General features: G+C 35.3%; 1 protein-coding gene across 1 annotated transcript in view; it reads right to left on the bottom strand.

Annotated features, from left to right (window-relative positions):
* Positions 1-16236, bottom strand: part of MMRN1 (multimerin 1) — a 61484-nt gene that overhangs the window by 12295 nt on the left and 32953 nt on the right. The window contains exons 5-6 of the mRNA XM_010334801.2: positions 15866-16039; positions 6403-8391 (exon numbers count right to left, since the gene is read on the bottom strand). Of these exons, the coding sequence (XP_010333103.1) occupies positions 6403-8391; positions 15866-16039 (2163 nt within the window). The remainder of the gene's footprint in view (positions 1-6402; positions 8392-15865; positions 16040-16236) is intronic.

Here is a 16236-nt window from a genome sequence, read left to right as displayed (position 1 = left end):
TACTATTCAGATGATTATTTGGGATATTGAGCATTTTTTATAACTTCCAATTTATTTTGGCAGGCCTGAAAAATGCAATAGTATGCTAACGTCCACATCAGATGTGCTCATGCTACAGTTTCTTTTGTTTCTTCTTGACATTCTCTCCTCACTTCTCTCTCTCCAGTTATGCTTCAGAGGTTGTTATGCCTCTGATTCTGCTCTGACGTGAGTCCGCTAGCTCAGCTTACCCATACCCAGAGTTTCCAAACACCGTCTTCATGCCAATATCTTTCAAATCTGTATCTCCACGCAAATTTCAAATCTTAACACTTGTTTAAGATTGTAAAGTCTGGAAAACAGTTCTGAGAGGAGGGTTGATTAACTGTAAAAAAAATGGTTTGCTTTTTTGTAAAAAGTAAAAAACAAAAAGTGTAGTTTAGTACTTTTACCATTCTGGCACAACATGCGATAATTTTCTTTCATTCATTGCTTTATTTTTCCAAACACTGTATCATAATTTTACTGGTAATTTGATTTTAGGGTAAAGATACTTGAATTTAGATTTATTAATATTGATGTCAATAGAGTGTCATGTGATATTTTACTCTGAAACAATGCTGTCAACATAATCAGATTTGAAAACTTCAAATTAGGTTTATATCCTAAAATTATTATTTCTTTGAAGACCTCAATTTAATCTGTGTATAGTAAAACTGGCAATTGAAAACTTAAAGTATGTTTTTCAAACTTCATATGCAGTTAGTATACAGCACAGCTATTATTTCTATGCTGTGATTTTTGCCAGGATGAAAATATCATGTTCACTTAGCATTTAATAGCAAATTTACAATGTTTAATTTAATAATCCTGGCATGTTCCTTTTCATGTTTGATAATAAATTACAAAATCATACTATCATGTACAATCTTAAATTTGTAATATAATGACCAACACAAAAATATATGTTTATTGCATTTAAATTTCAGATAAGTTAAAAATAAAATTTAGTTTCAAATTCTTAGGGCCAAAGAAATAGTCTATTGTTGGGAAGTAGCTCCTGTGATTCTTACCTGGGAAAGAACCCAAGCATGTGCAGTGACTGTATAAATGGAACCTGGTATTCTGTCCCGTTTCCTTTTTAATGTCAGAGCAAATGTTAGAAATTTTGGTTCAGAAAATATGATCATCAAACATCTGGGTTTCTGACTGTGCACTGTAGATAGCCTGGCTACTTTACTGAGGACAAGGTGATGGAAAAGGTTGTCAATTTTGTCAGCATTCACTCTTTCGTTGTCATCATCCTTCCATACGAAGTGAATCATGTGGAAATCTGGAGGAGTCTGTTCTTCTCCCAGAGAGCCATGAACAAAAAGTAGTTCATTTACTCTTCTCTTCAGCACTGATGTGTTTTACTGACGCAAATAGGTGAGGCCATCCCCAGCAGACAGGCCTCCTATCCAATTCTGACACAAAGAATATGTTTAATGTAATCTGCAGAAAAGAGTGAACATAGCAGGCCAGAGACTGCTATCTTTAGAAAGGCCTACATGGAAAGTTTTGCTGTTGGTTAGCATCTGGGAACTTGACTTCTCTCCATTCCCTAAATGTCAAGTGTCATTCACTGTGTCCAGACTCTGTACAAATAGCATGGTTTATGCTGAATATCTGCTTCCCTTCTGAGACTCTGGAGTTTGGTATGTCCTCTGCAGAGGATACTTTTGTGACCAGCCCACAATAAAACTCTTGGGTGCTGAGTATCTGATGGGCTTGTATGGGCAGAACTAATGTACACGTTACTAATTTTGTGTATGCGTATGTGGCTAGAAAAAGAGAGCACACCAAAACGTTGTCCTCCATGGGAGGGATAAACATAAAAAAGCCTGTGCCTAAATTCCTCCAGACTCTGCTTGTATCTTTTTCCTTAACTGATCCTATTATGATCTTTTTGCCATAATTCACCACAGCTGTGAACACTATGGATATGCCAGATCCTATGAAAGCTTCTATTGATTACAAAATGTGTGCGTGCTTTTGGGGGCCTTCTAAAACACGTCATAAATTCTAAATTGAAGCAGATAGCTTTCAAAATTTAACTGGCTTATATTCAGCCATTTTATACAGAAGATAACCTATTTGTTATCTTGAGGTATATTTGAAAATATTTTTATAATATGGAAAATCATATAAATAGTAGAACATTGTTTGGAGAAAACCATTCTTTTTGTATTTTTTTTAGTGCTTATCAACGCACATGTTTTCACACAGTCTTTATATTTTGTATTTGATTCTTTTTGATTTATCATTGTATGATGACCATAGCTAAGTTACGAGCACATGCTGAGTTTAAAACAAAGTGACTTACAAAAGTAATAATAACAATGAAATATCATAAGTTTGTAAATTATGTTGGTGCATGGAAATAATTATTTATCAAATATAAAGTAAAAATGTTGAGAAAATAAAAACATATACATTGATTATAGCTAAGAAAATTGCATCACATAGTAATAACTTAATAATACACTATCTGCAAACCATATCCTTGATTCTAAAAATAAATTTATGAGGTTTGTAGGTTATTCTGATTTTATAAATGAGGAAAGAAAGGTCTAGAAAAATAAATGACTTATTACAAATAAATATATTGCTAGGCAGGACTTGAACCCTGGTTTCCTGATTCTAAATTCAGGGCTCATTAGTCATCACAACTGCCTCTATGCAGAGTAACAAAATTTAGAAATGGTTTTAAAGTAATATCAGACAGTTAAATATTCACTAGGTCCTTATTTTCTCTCTCTTAAATAGCATATATTCACAACAATGACACTATTTTAAATTACATTTTAAAATTCTACCAAGTGTTTAATAGAAAGTAATCTTTCTTGGGAGTACAGGAATAATTATCAATAAGAGAGGTTTATGAAGGAGAGGTAAATCGGTAAACATTAGGGAAAAGGTTGAAATAAAAAGTCAATGGTTTTATAAGCAGGAGGTGCACATGCTCCGCAGTGAGCTGCTGACATTGTGTTAAGGCAGGAAGGGCAAGCAGCCAAAACCTCTCTGTGGGCTAAGTCTGCCAATTGCTGTACAAACAAACCTTCAAAGATGAAATAAAAACCTCTCGGTGTCTATTAGAATATTGTTTAGAAACAAATCAAATATTTAGCAATTGAACCAGAATAGTGTATCATCAGTGGCCCACTAGGAATCAGAATTAGCATGAATGAATGTAGGAATGGCTCAAAAGGAAGTGGCAGGGGTGAGTTCTGAATTTTCTCCTTCATTTTCATCAGTCAAAGGAAGACCTTCTGACTGTCTGATGGTGACTGTCAGTAAGTACCCACTGGCCATATTCCAGAAAAGCCAAACAGAAAAGTAGCACTTCCACTTCCTCATGTGCAGAAACAAGTTGTCAGCATTTGGATCTTCAAGAAAAGCTCCCTAAAAATATCACCTCTGGCCATATGGAATATTCAGATATGGCCAGACTGAAAAACATATGACGTGTGGAACAGAAACAGAAAGAAGAGAAAGGCATGTGAACACACTCTACAGTCTCTTTGAGCATGTGGTTGAGGAATGAGCCCTATGTCTAGCTGACCAGAAGCCAAACTCTATCACTTCCTAGTTGAGTGACCTTAGGCAGGATACTTTAGTTAATGTTTCTGAGGATCAGTTTGCTCATCTTCAGAATGAATAATAATACTTACCTCATAGGTATTGTTAAATAAAATTATGAATACTGGTAATTTGCACAGTGTCTGAGATACAGTAAATGTTAATGAATGGTAACCAATATCATATTATTACAGTATTCATATTATCAGGCTTCAAAATAAGTTATTAGTTATGAAAATTAAGGTTAAACACTACGGTTATATTGCTTTTCTTTCTATATACTATACTTGTTTTGCAAATGATGGCAGGTATAATCTGAATACTAACTCTGAGATTCATAAGGTGATAATAATTAATCTTCTGGCTGAAGTTACGTGGGAGAGCAATGTGGTTGTATGATATTTACATAATATCAAAGGTGAAATGAAACAGCCAAATTTAAGCAGTGTGTCCCACCCTGGTATAAACCAGGGTATCAAAGAAGTAGTTTATTCTGCAATTGCTCTAGTCTTACAGGAGAACTTAGCCTGAGTCCACAGGGTTTCATCATCTTTCATAGACCTTACCTGCTGAGCTACCCAGTGAATGACATCAGTTCTATGGCCCATGGAAGCATGGCTAGCTTAATGGTCATGCAAACCTATGCACTGACTTAAAAGGGTCCCACACATTTATGTTGCTGACCTGGCCTGGCATAAAATGATTCTACCTTGCATATGGGATTTAGGCCAGCACATCTTTATTACCTTGACATCATTACTGGTATCTTTACTGAGATAAAATAAAGAACTTTATTTAATAGTTATGTTTGTTAAACAGGCATATAAAAAATTCTACTCTCAGTAAATAAAGGAACAGGAAGCAATTTTATCAAAGCATTACTGAAAAAGAAGAATCAAAGCTGAGTTATTTCCTATTATTGGCCTATTGAGCCCAATATTGAGTTAATCACAGTAAGTATCTAGATACAATTTTTATAAGGTACTAAACATGCATTCGTTATATTGTTAAAGTTTGCAAGTTCTTATGTTTTATAAATGTTTTTGCCTCAATTTATTTGAGGCTATTTCAATTTTGTACTTACTATAATAATAGTGTACGTATACTTATATGTTTAAAAAATGACATAGCTTGCCTTGCCTATGGTCACACATACCGTATAGCTGATTGAAGATCATGATGAAGTGTCCCGTGAAGACCAAAAATGGAAGCAGTATGGAAAAAACAATGTCTTATATTTCCCAAAATTATTATAAGAACATCTTATATTGAGATACTACCTTTCTCTGGGAAACACAGAAGTCTAAATAGTTTGCTTTATGTCCCTACAGAGTAAAATTAATCCTATTAGGTCAGATTAATCTGGGGAAGTCATAAATAAATATACTAATTTAAATAGCGGAGAGAATTAAACTCTATTATTCTGTTATTTTTAATACTATCAAAACATTCATATATTAAATATAGACAGTCATATTATGTTAGAATAATGATCATCCTTTGTAATTAAAAAGCAATAAAGTACAAAATTTATACAAATGGGCTGTAATTTAGCAGCAGACTCATATGAGAAAAACATCCAAAGAATGAATAACTATTCTTATTTTGAAAAGATTATTCAATATTACTTATGTGACAAACATATTCATAAAACATTTCTTTCAAACAGGGGTACTATTATGCAATTTATATGCACCACACAATTCCTCTTTCTTCCCAAATATATGCTTCTTCCTTGGTGTTTACAACATCTGTTAATGGTACCACTATTCTCTCATTTCCCAAATTCAAAACCTCAGAAAAGTCTAGGTCTCTCTCTTCTCCAAGTGTCACTCATTAAGGCTGTGAACACAGCGTGTTTTTTTTTTTTTTGTTGTTTTGTTTTTTTTGTTTTGTTTTTTTTTACAATGATGCAGTCTTCAGCATATCTCTGCTAAGGACCTCAGCAAATCACCTATCGCAATCTCATTGCTTAAAAGGAAGAACCTAAGGACTAGAGAGCTGAACTTTTTACCTAGTGCTATTAACTAACACAGAAACTTAATAATACAACTAGGACAAGAATCAAGATTTGCTGTTCCTCAAATCATTTTTCTTGACACTCCATCTGTTTCTGTTTATGGCAACTTTCCAACATTTCTCACATCTGCCTTACAGCTTCCTCTATGGCTCTTGACAACATTCATTCAATAACATCCCTAATATCACCTCTGCAATCACACTACACACTATTGCTAGCTTCATGCTTCTGAGCCACAGCTCTTACCACAACCAATCCACTGATAAGAATTTTCAGACACCCTACTCTACAAAATCATGTCTAAGTATCTTAGCTTGGCATTTGAAGGCGTTCTATGATTTACCCAAATCTATTTTCTGGACATTCAGTGTCAGATGGTCATTCAACAGATATTTACTGAGTTCCTATTGCATATTAGATGTGCCAAAATGAATAAGTTTGGTCTATCAAAGGTCTCCTTGCCTAATAGTTTTGTTTAATTACTTGTGCAAAGCAAATTGTCCCATAAGAGTAAATTTAATTATTTTACAGAGGCCGAGTCAGAAAAATTTTAAAAACATACAGCCAGATATACACTAGAAATACTTGTTTTGTATTGATACCTAACATACCATAAGACAGATTCAGATTTAAACATGTCAGTGATCTTCACAACTTGAGTATCTACCCAAGTTCAAGTATGTAGTTTTATGTTTAATGGTCTTACTTAACTGTACAGATGTATGAAATATCATTTAAGTTAAAAAAAAGAGGTTAAAAGTTACTTTTCAGTAACAGCTTACCAGGATATATTATGTTGTCTGTGTTTCTTTGAGTCCGACCTATCAGGACAGTGGTAAGATTTACTGTTGGTTTCTTAAGTGTATTAATTTTCTTCAGCAATGATTTTGCTTGCTTCTGAGACTTGACAACATTTGCCAGACTACCAGGTAATGACTGATCTATACAACAAGTTAAATTAGATAGGACAGCTTGAGTTTTTATTTCAATTATTGATTCTACAAATTCTGTCAGACCTTTCTGAAGAAGTTGAATGTCTGGCATGGAACGTTTTATCCACTTAGGTATGGTAGCATTCAGTTCTGACACACTTGTAGAAGCATTGTGACACATTGTTAAAACTTCATGAAGAGTTTTGTTAAGCAAAGAGAAGTTAATTGAAAGATGGATGGATTTTACTTCCAGTGCCTTGAATCTGGAATTTAATACTTGCAGTTGAAGAGCCCGATCTCTCTCATTTGTAACTGCACTGCCTTTTTTAAGTGAAATATAATAAGGTATGAGTGTCTGGGTAACTTTAGACTCAACGTCTTGCAACCGAGTTTCAAAAGTTTTGGAAATCTTGATGGCTGAGAGTATTTTTTCTTCGAAATGACTCATATCTTGCTGGTATTTTCTCATTTGGGAAGTGGTTTCATTGAACATTTGATACATCTTTTGGAAGTTGGACTGATTTCGTTTCTCATCTCTAGGAATACCTGCAAGGGTCTTGGCAACTTGCAAAACAAAGTTATATCTCTGATTGTCATTGACCAAAATCTGAATAGAATCATTCAGACGTTGGAACTGAGAAATAAATGTCAAAATAGTTTTCATATCGGAAGTACATTTATGATGAATCTCATGATTATCTTTAATAGTACTTAAAGTCTCCTTTAGGACATAGTTATCTTGAATGAAATCAATGGCATTATTTATAATAGTCATTGTCTTATTTAGGCCGTCTTCCATTTCTAAGGCATATTCACTGATTCGTCTTTCTAAGGTATCATCACGACTCTGTACTTCATTTCTAAGTAAGTTGTGTCTTTTTGTAAGTTCTTTGATAATAAAATTTAGACTATTGACAGCACTAGTCAGATTTTCTATCTTTTTCCTTGTCATTACTGCTTCCTTTGGTTGTTCATGTATCATTGACTGTCTGAGTGATGATCCCTGCTCAAGCAAGGGTTGAAGGATCTCCATGTCGTAAGTCAAATCATTTAGTTGCTCACTCATTTTATCCATCTTATTGTCCATTGGAAAGATAACCTCAGCCAATGTTTGGTTTAACACATGTAAACTCTCTTCTGTGTCCTTAAGTTGAAATTTAAAATCATTTCTGCATTCGGATAACAGGTCTTTACATTCACCTCTGAGAGACTCTTTCTCCATCTCCAAAGAGATGGTGAGATTGTTAATCTTGCTTTCTTGAATGTGCAAATTTTCAAACATTTGCAGCATCATCAAACTCTGCTTCTTTATATTCTCATGTAAAGTAGACATGTACTCAGTGACATTATCGCTAACTGATTCAGCAGCTGGAACATTCTTCTGGTCTGATACCTGTTCAGTTGGTAAAAGCTGCTCATGTATTTCCTTTATTTTTGAAAGAGTTTTATTGAGGGATTCATAATACTGAATGCTTCTTGAGTGTTCCTGTTCTAGAGCACCTTCTAAATGAGCCTGCTTTACTTCTAGTTCTTTAACAGGCTTTTCACATGTAAGAGTCATTTCTTGCCTTACATTTACAATGTGATTCCTTAGATCTACTATATCAGTCAAAGTGGGCCGATTCTCTTGCATTAAAACAAACTTTTGCTGGGCTGCTACTGAAACCACAGATTCATTAACTCTTTGAATTATTTGCCTGGTGCTTTCAAGGTCCTCTGATATACTTGATACAGTCTTGAAGAGCTGTGCTACAGTTTCTTGCATGTCATTTTGAAGAATGTTAAATTGTTCTTTTACTATGTCTCTTATCAGTACATTAATGTTTTTGGATTTTAGACCTAAAGAAATAAATAATAAATGGTACAAAATTTTAATTATATAAGACTTTAAACATCTCTAAAGAGATAGGTTTGAGGCTAAACATTAATAACATGTAATAATAAACATGCTACTTAACTACATTTACTTACAAAATTTTTAAAATTACTGTAATTTATAAAAGGCGATCAATTCTTTACATAATAAATCTAAGAGAAGGTATCACTTGCAGAACACACTAGAACCGCAAAACTAAGTAAGTTTCTTTGGACAAAAGACATGAGGGAACTGCTACTGACTTCAGCAATACATCCTTGTGTGCAATAATTTTAGGTCTAGTTTTAGTTTTGTATGAAAATAAATGGCTTTGGACTTTTTGCCTTAGTAAATAATACCTGGTGTTAGCTGATGACTATATTATTAGGTTTCTAGTAATTATGTTTCAGAGCTTATGCTTCGAGCCTATAAGAGCTAATAAATTGACTGCAGAGAAAAACCTTAATGAGATTCTCAAATGAAGAAAAATGAAGTAATATTCATAAGATTTAATAGTGGTTTATAATAACAATAAAATAACAATGATGAGGTTTGGTAATTTCAAATTTAAGTCTTCCTCCAATGAAAATAGGAATTCAAGATACAACTGACATTTTATCATAGTATGACATTAATTTTTAACAAAAAGAGGAGAAGTGTGCAAGTAGTGAAACACATAGTACTAACTCAAATGTTAGAATACATGGATTAATCATAAGTGGTAATTGCAGTAGTTTCTAAATGTAACATTAAAAAAAGGAACAGGAAAAGTGTACTGGACTATTCACAGCTATTAATATTCATAACTGTTTAAAATAGAAAATGACTAAAAATGTAAAAAGAAAACTTTTGCATACAAAGACAGAAAACTGAAAAGAATATATACACTAGAGATATATTTATAATATCTAGTGATGAAGTACACATAAATGGAAGATATGTCCATTCAAATTCAAAATATAATTAATATGGTTTGGCTGTGTGCCCTCCCAAATCTCATCTTGAATGGTACCTCCCATAATCCCCACATGTTTTAGGAGGGACCCAGTGGAGGTAATTGAATCATGAGGGTAGGTTTTCCCCATGCTGTTCTCATGATAGTGAATGAGTTCTCACAAGATCTGATGGTTTTATAAAAGGCAGTTGCCCTGCACATACTTTATTTCTTGCTACCATGTAAGATGTGGCTTTGCTCTTCCTTTGCCTTCTGCCGCAGTTGTGAAGCTCCCCCAGCCATGTGAAACTGTGAGTCCATTAAACCTCTTTTTCTTTATAAATTATTCAGTCGTGGGTATTTCTTCTTAGCAATATAAAAATGGACTATTATAGTTATTACCAGTAGAGTGGGGTATGTTTATCATTAGAGTGGGTTACTGCTATTAAGATACCCGAAAATGTGAAAGCAACTTTGGAACTGGGTAACAGGGAGAGGTGGGAACAATTTGGAGGATGCAGAAGAAGGCAGAAAGATATCAAAGTTTGGGGCTTCCTGGAGACTTGTTGAATGGTTTTGACCAAAAAGTTGAGGCTGAGGTGGTCTCAGATGGAGATGAGGAACATATTGGGGATTGGAGCAAAGGTGATTCTTGAGATGCTTTAGCAAAGAGACTGGTGGCATTTTGCTCCAGACCTAGAGATCTGTGGAACTTTGAACTTGAGGGAAATGATTTAGGATAACTGGCAGAAGAAATTTCTAAGCAGCAAAGAATTCAAGATATCACTTGGGTGCTCTTAAAAGCATTCACTTTTATTAATTCACAAAGATATGGCTTGGAATTAGAGCTTATATTTAAAAGGGAAGCAGAACATAAAAGTTAAAAACTTTGCAGCCTGATGATGCGATAGAAAAAAAAGACCCATTTTCTGAGGAGAAATTCAAGCTGGTGGAAGAAATTTGCATAAGTAACAAGGAGACAAATGTTCATTGCCAAGACAGTGGAGAAAATGTCTCCAGGGCACATCAGAAGTCTTCACAGCAGTGCCTCACATCACAAACTGGGAAGTCTAGGAGGAAAAAATGGTTTCATGGGGGTCTTGCTGCTTTGTGCTGTTTCAGGACTTGGTGCTCGGTGTCCCAGCCATGGCTAAAAGGGACCAATTTTCAGCTCAGGCTATTGCTTCAGAGGGTGCAAGCCCCAAGCCTTGGTGGTTTACCCATGGTGTTGATCTTGCGAGTGTACAGAAGTCAAGAATTGAGGGTTGGGAACCTCCTCCTAGATTTCAGAGGCTATACAGAAACATATGGATATGCAGTCAGAGGCGTGCTGCAGGGACAGAGCTTTCATAGAGAATCTCTGCTAGGGCAGTGCAGAAGGGAAATGTGGGGTGGGAGCCCCCATGTAGAGTCTCCACTTGGACACTGCCTAGTGGAGCTGTGAGAAGAGGGACACCATCCTGCAGACCCAAATGATAGATCCACTGACAGCTTGCACTGTGCACTAGGAAAAGCCACAGACACTCAACACCAGCCCATGAAAGCAGCTGGGAGGGGGGCTGTACCCTGCAAGGCCACAGGGGTGGAGCTTCCCTGTCCATGGGGACCCACCTTTTGCATCAGTGTGACCTGGATGTGAGGTATGGAGTCAAAGGAGGTCATTTCGGAGCTTTAAGATTTGACTGCCCCACTGGAATTTGGAGTTGCATGAGGCCTGTAGCCCCTTTGTTTTGGCCAATTTCTCCCATTTGGAATGGGTGCATTTACCCAATGCCTGTACCCCCATGTATCTTGAAATTGCTTTTGATTTTACAGGTGCATAGGTGGAAGGAACTTGCCTTGTCTCAGATGAGACTGTGGACTTTTGAGTTAATGCTGAAATGAATTAAGACTTTGGGGGACTGATGGGAAGGCATGCTTGGTTTTGAAATGTGAGGACATGAGATTTGGAAGGGGCTAGGATTAGAATAACATGGTTTGGCTGTCTCCCAACCCAAATCTCATCTTGAATTATAGCTTCCAGAATACCCATGAGTCATGGGAGGGACCCAGTCAGAGGTAACTGAATCATGGGGATGGGTTTTTTCCATGCTGTTCTCATGATAGTGAATAAGTTTCACAAGATCTAATGGTTTTATAAAGGGCAGCTCTCCTGCACACACTCTCTTGCCAGCCATCATTTAAGACATGGCTTCGCTCCTCCTTTGCCTTTCACGATGATTGTGAGGCCTCCCCAGCCATTTGGAACTGTGAGTCCATTAAACCTCTTCTAATTAATTTAAATTATAATATAAATTACCTTGTCTCAGGTATTTCTTTACAGCAATATGAAAATGGACTAATACAATAATCAATGACTGTAATGTAAAATACATGCAATGTAATGCAAAGCATTTTAGACAGGAAAGTCTGTACAACAGGATATTGCCATGATTTATGACTGCTATGTAGTCTGTTCAAGAAACATCATCCTAGGATTAAAAAAAAAAGACTCTATATGTCTTTATTTTGAAAGTGAGTTTTAAAAAGTACTTAATATACATGAGGGACTTACATAAAGATATGTGAAAGAGTGATTATTAAAAAAATAGAATGATGTATTGCTTGAGCATTTTTATATTGACAATTTTGTACAAAGACAAAGCAGTAAATTTGACAATTTAAATGGATAAACATTTCTCTGGAAATCCTACACCCTAAAGATCAATGTTGCCAGATTTTTAAAAAAAAGAAAAATATATTTTATTTTACTTTTTATAAACTTAGTGGAAACCAAAATAAGTTTAAAAGTCTGAAGATCAATTTGTGTGTAATGGTAAAAAGAAAACAAAGCATGAAATATGGAATAATAATCAATGACACACAGCATTAAAGTAATAAGGAAAGACTAAATGACTTAGAAAAGACTAGACACAATTAAGATAAATGATACAGAAATCATTCTAGTTTTTGTATCAAATAACAGATAATCACACCAGAAAGGTTTTAAAGTATTTTTGTCTTCTACATTTTGCTTAGCATTTTACCAGTCACCCATTTATTCAGTAAATATTAATTAAGTACATTCTATATGCTACACAGAGAAAGTAAAATTTGGAAAAATAGATTTCTGGTCTTCAAAATAGAATATGTTAATATCATTGAGTGTAAGGTATTATTCAATTGTAATAATAATATTACTCTTTCTACAAAAACATTTAGTCATTTCCAATTAGTTAAAAATGACTTTAATTCTCACGGTATCAAGAACTTGATGATATAATAAAATATTTAACATTCAGATTAGATCTTTTTAAAATTTATAACCTTACAGTTTTTTAAGACTGAAAAGGTATAATAAAATTTAAGCTTTGTTGAATTTATTACTTATGACAATGGCAATCAACGTTTAACTTTGGCAAACAAAAAACTACAAGACCTGAAAGTCGTAATAAGAATAACAATAGGCGGCCGGGCACGGTGGCTCAAGCCTGTAATCCCAGCACTTTGGGAGGCCGTGGCGGGTGGATCATGAGGTCGAGAGATCGAGACCATCCTGGTCAACATGGTGAAACCCCGTCTCTACTAAAAATACAAAAAATTAGCTGGGCATGGTGGCGTGTGCCTGTAATCCCAGCTACTCAGGAGGCTGAGGCAGGAGAATTGCCTGAACCCAGGAGGCGGAGGTTGCGGTGAGTCGCACTCCAGCCTGGGTAACAAGAGCTAAACTCCATCTCAAAAAAAAAAAAAAAAAAAAAGAATAACAATAGGCAAAAACTCTGCAGATAGATAAAACTGAGTACAAAATCTTGATAAACATAATTGGGGGAAAAACCATGAAAATGAATAATATGAATTACTTTAGCTGTTACTTTAACACTTTTATAAAAAAATACATTGAAGAAAGTGCAACACCACAGCAATGTCTGAAAAGGTATTAAACAGATTAGTAGCTTAAAAATGTGTTTTGGGATAAGAAGCTTTTCAGATAATATTTCTACAATTTGTTACTAAACAAGCATCTGTGCAAGAATCTGATTTTGCAAGAACATGTCAAAGTGCTTTATGTCAATATCTGAGTAGGCACATCATTTTATTCTATTTGATTCTGTTTCCTCTGACTGATACGCTTCCACCTTTTAAAAAGTATATTACATTTGGTGACTTAACAGATACATTTGATATAAGACACCTTGGCATGCCCCTTCTGTGACTGGGAATGTATGGCCTTTTAATAACATTTAGGAACTTCTTAAGATATCCACCTCCTCTTAAGGAGTTGAGACATTTGATTCTCAACAGTTTCTATGGCTACTGGTAGATTAAGAAGTGTTTTTCACCTTGGAAGTGAAGTAAACAAGGGAGGAAACTGTGCTTTTGCTAGGCAAGCACAGCACCTTGGGGGTGGATTTGGTTTTTGTTTCCTATAAGAATATTCATTAACTACAAGCCCTCTGGTTTTTATAATTAATGACTGTGCTCAGTACACAATTAATTCCTCTTATTGAGAAGGGAGTTTCATTATTGTTGCTGTTCCTGTGAGTGTGTGATTTTTCTCCTATGTCAGTGCCAGATTCTTTGCAGTAGGTTGGTAGGTCACAAAAAACAGTTCAGAGGCTAATTCTCTTAGGTTATGAGAACCAAATCTTGCTAAACAAATCTCATTCAAATGGTTATAGTCAATTACATACTGTTTCTATTTGATTTCTTTCTCATGTTATCACTTCAGAGGGGGAAAATGTTTCCTTCTCATGCTTAGCATTGGTTAAGTTTGGGCCATACCGGATATGTAGGACAGGGTCTTTCTTTTAGTGACTAAGTAGCAGCGATTATTTATATGATTAAAAAAATCATGGCCAGGCGCTGTGGCTCAAGCCTGTAATCCCAGCATTTTGGGAGGCCAAGGCAGGTGAATCACAAGGTCGAGAGATCGAGACCATCCTGGTCAACATGGTGAAACCCCGTCTCTACTAAAAATACAAAAAATTAGCTGGGCATGGTGGCACGTGCCTGTAATCCCAGCTACTCAGGAGGCTGAGGCAGGAGAGTTGCTTGAACCCAGGAGGCAGAGGTTGCGGTGAGCCGAGATCGCGCCATTTCACTCCAGCCTGGGTAACAAGAGCAAAACTCCGTCTAAAAAAAAAAAAAATCCTAATTGTTGTTGCGCGGTGTAAGTATCTGTACTGGTAGATGATATATTAAAGTGTACCTATTTATCTTTTTTAAATCTGAGAACCACAATAGAGAAAAATAACTGGTGAATGATAAAAATTGGGTTGTACATTGTGTTATTTTTAATGAGTAAAGCAAAGGAAAAGAAATCCAGTAATCCTGAAACTTGCAAACAGACAAGTTTCATACAATAAATCCAACTGGGACACTCCCAGGAACCAAACTGCGTGCCTAGAACATCCTTGCCCTACTTGAAACTCTTTTACCTGGTTAACATCGATTGAGATGGTTTCCCTTTCTAGACACTTTCCGGGGTCCCCTGAGATTAGATTTGTCTCAAGTCTCAGGTAATCCCATTGTGTGTATAACACTATCACAGCAATTACTCATTATGAATAAATCTCTGCGGTAGGCAGAATAATACACATCCCTTCCCCCCAAGGTATCTGTACGCTAATTCTCTGTACCTGTGAATACGCTACCTTACATGGCAAAAGGGACTTGGCAAATGTGATTAAAGTTAAGCACCTTGAGATTGGGAGATTTTTCTGATTATATCCAAGTGGGTCCAACCGAGTTACATGGTCAGAAAGATGAAGGGAGAACCCAACACAATGTAGCTGGCTTTAAAGATGAAAGAAAATGATGAGTCAAGAAATGCAGTGGCTTCTAGAAGCTAGGAATGGACCACAGTTTACAGACTTCAAGAAAACAGGGATCTCAGTCCTACAACTGCAAGAAAATGAATTCTGCCAACAACTTGGATTAGCAGGAAATAGATAATTCTGTAGGGCCTCCAGAAAGAAACATAGCTCCTTTTAAGTCCACTGTTTTAAGAGCACAAAATCCAGACAAAGCTTATTTATATATATAAATTTTTATTATTTAATAGTAATAATAACTGGAATGTTTTAAGATATATTTCATTGATTTGACACCATAACCTAGACAATTTGCAGGATAATAATGCACTTCAGATTTATCCTCAACGTCTCTGTCAATAGTATTGAGACAACCAGGCATCTAGTTGTCTTGGTCCCCTAACCACATCTTTATTCTTGAAGTGGATAACACAATGGAAGTAAATTAATATGACTCACTTTAACTACAAATAAATACAAGTTAGGCTATAATTAGATACATTATGTTTATCAACCAAATGGAATATTCAATGACTTGAGTATATTTACTAAAATGTAGATATTTCGAATTGTTTCAGAAGTTTAGTGATTTTATATCTCCTTCTAAAAATATCTATCTTAGATTTCCATACCACTCAAACTAAAGCAAAGATCCCAAAGTAACATAAGAAAAAATGAATCATTTTATTCCTGTGTTAACGGAATGAATAATTTGTTTTGTTTTATTTTTACCTTTTAGGAAAGATTGAAATTCTCTTCCTTTATCTTCACTGACTTTTTCTTCTAGGGAGGAGTAAGTGTTCCTTACATCATTCACAGTCAAAGAAATATTGTCAATTTTCTTCTGCAGAAGAGTGAGTTTCATTGCCTGGTAGTTCACCTGGTCAGTCATTTTCTGCATCACTTCTGCATATAGAAGAGAAAATTGAGACCATTAAAAATATATTGTGATCCATAGTTAGGATCATATTGAATGTAGAGAAACAAAAACCCTTTCTTCTACAATCTGGAGCACAACAAGGATGACCACTTTCACCACTCTTTCAACAAAGCACTAGAAGCTCTAGCTAGAGCAATCAGACAAGACAAAGAAATAAAGGGCA

Source organism: Saimiri boliviensis, chromosome 3, assembly GCF_048565385.1.
Source record: "Saimiri boliviensis isolate mSaiBol1 chromosome 3, mSaiBol1.pri, whole genome shotgun sequence".
Lineage (NCBI taxonomy): Eukaryota > Metazoa > Chordata > Mammalia > Primates > Cebidae > Saimiri > Saimiri boliviensis.
This window is presented reverse-complemented; position numbering and strand designations above follow the sequence as displayed.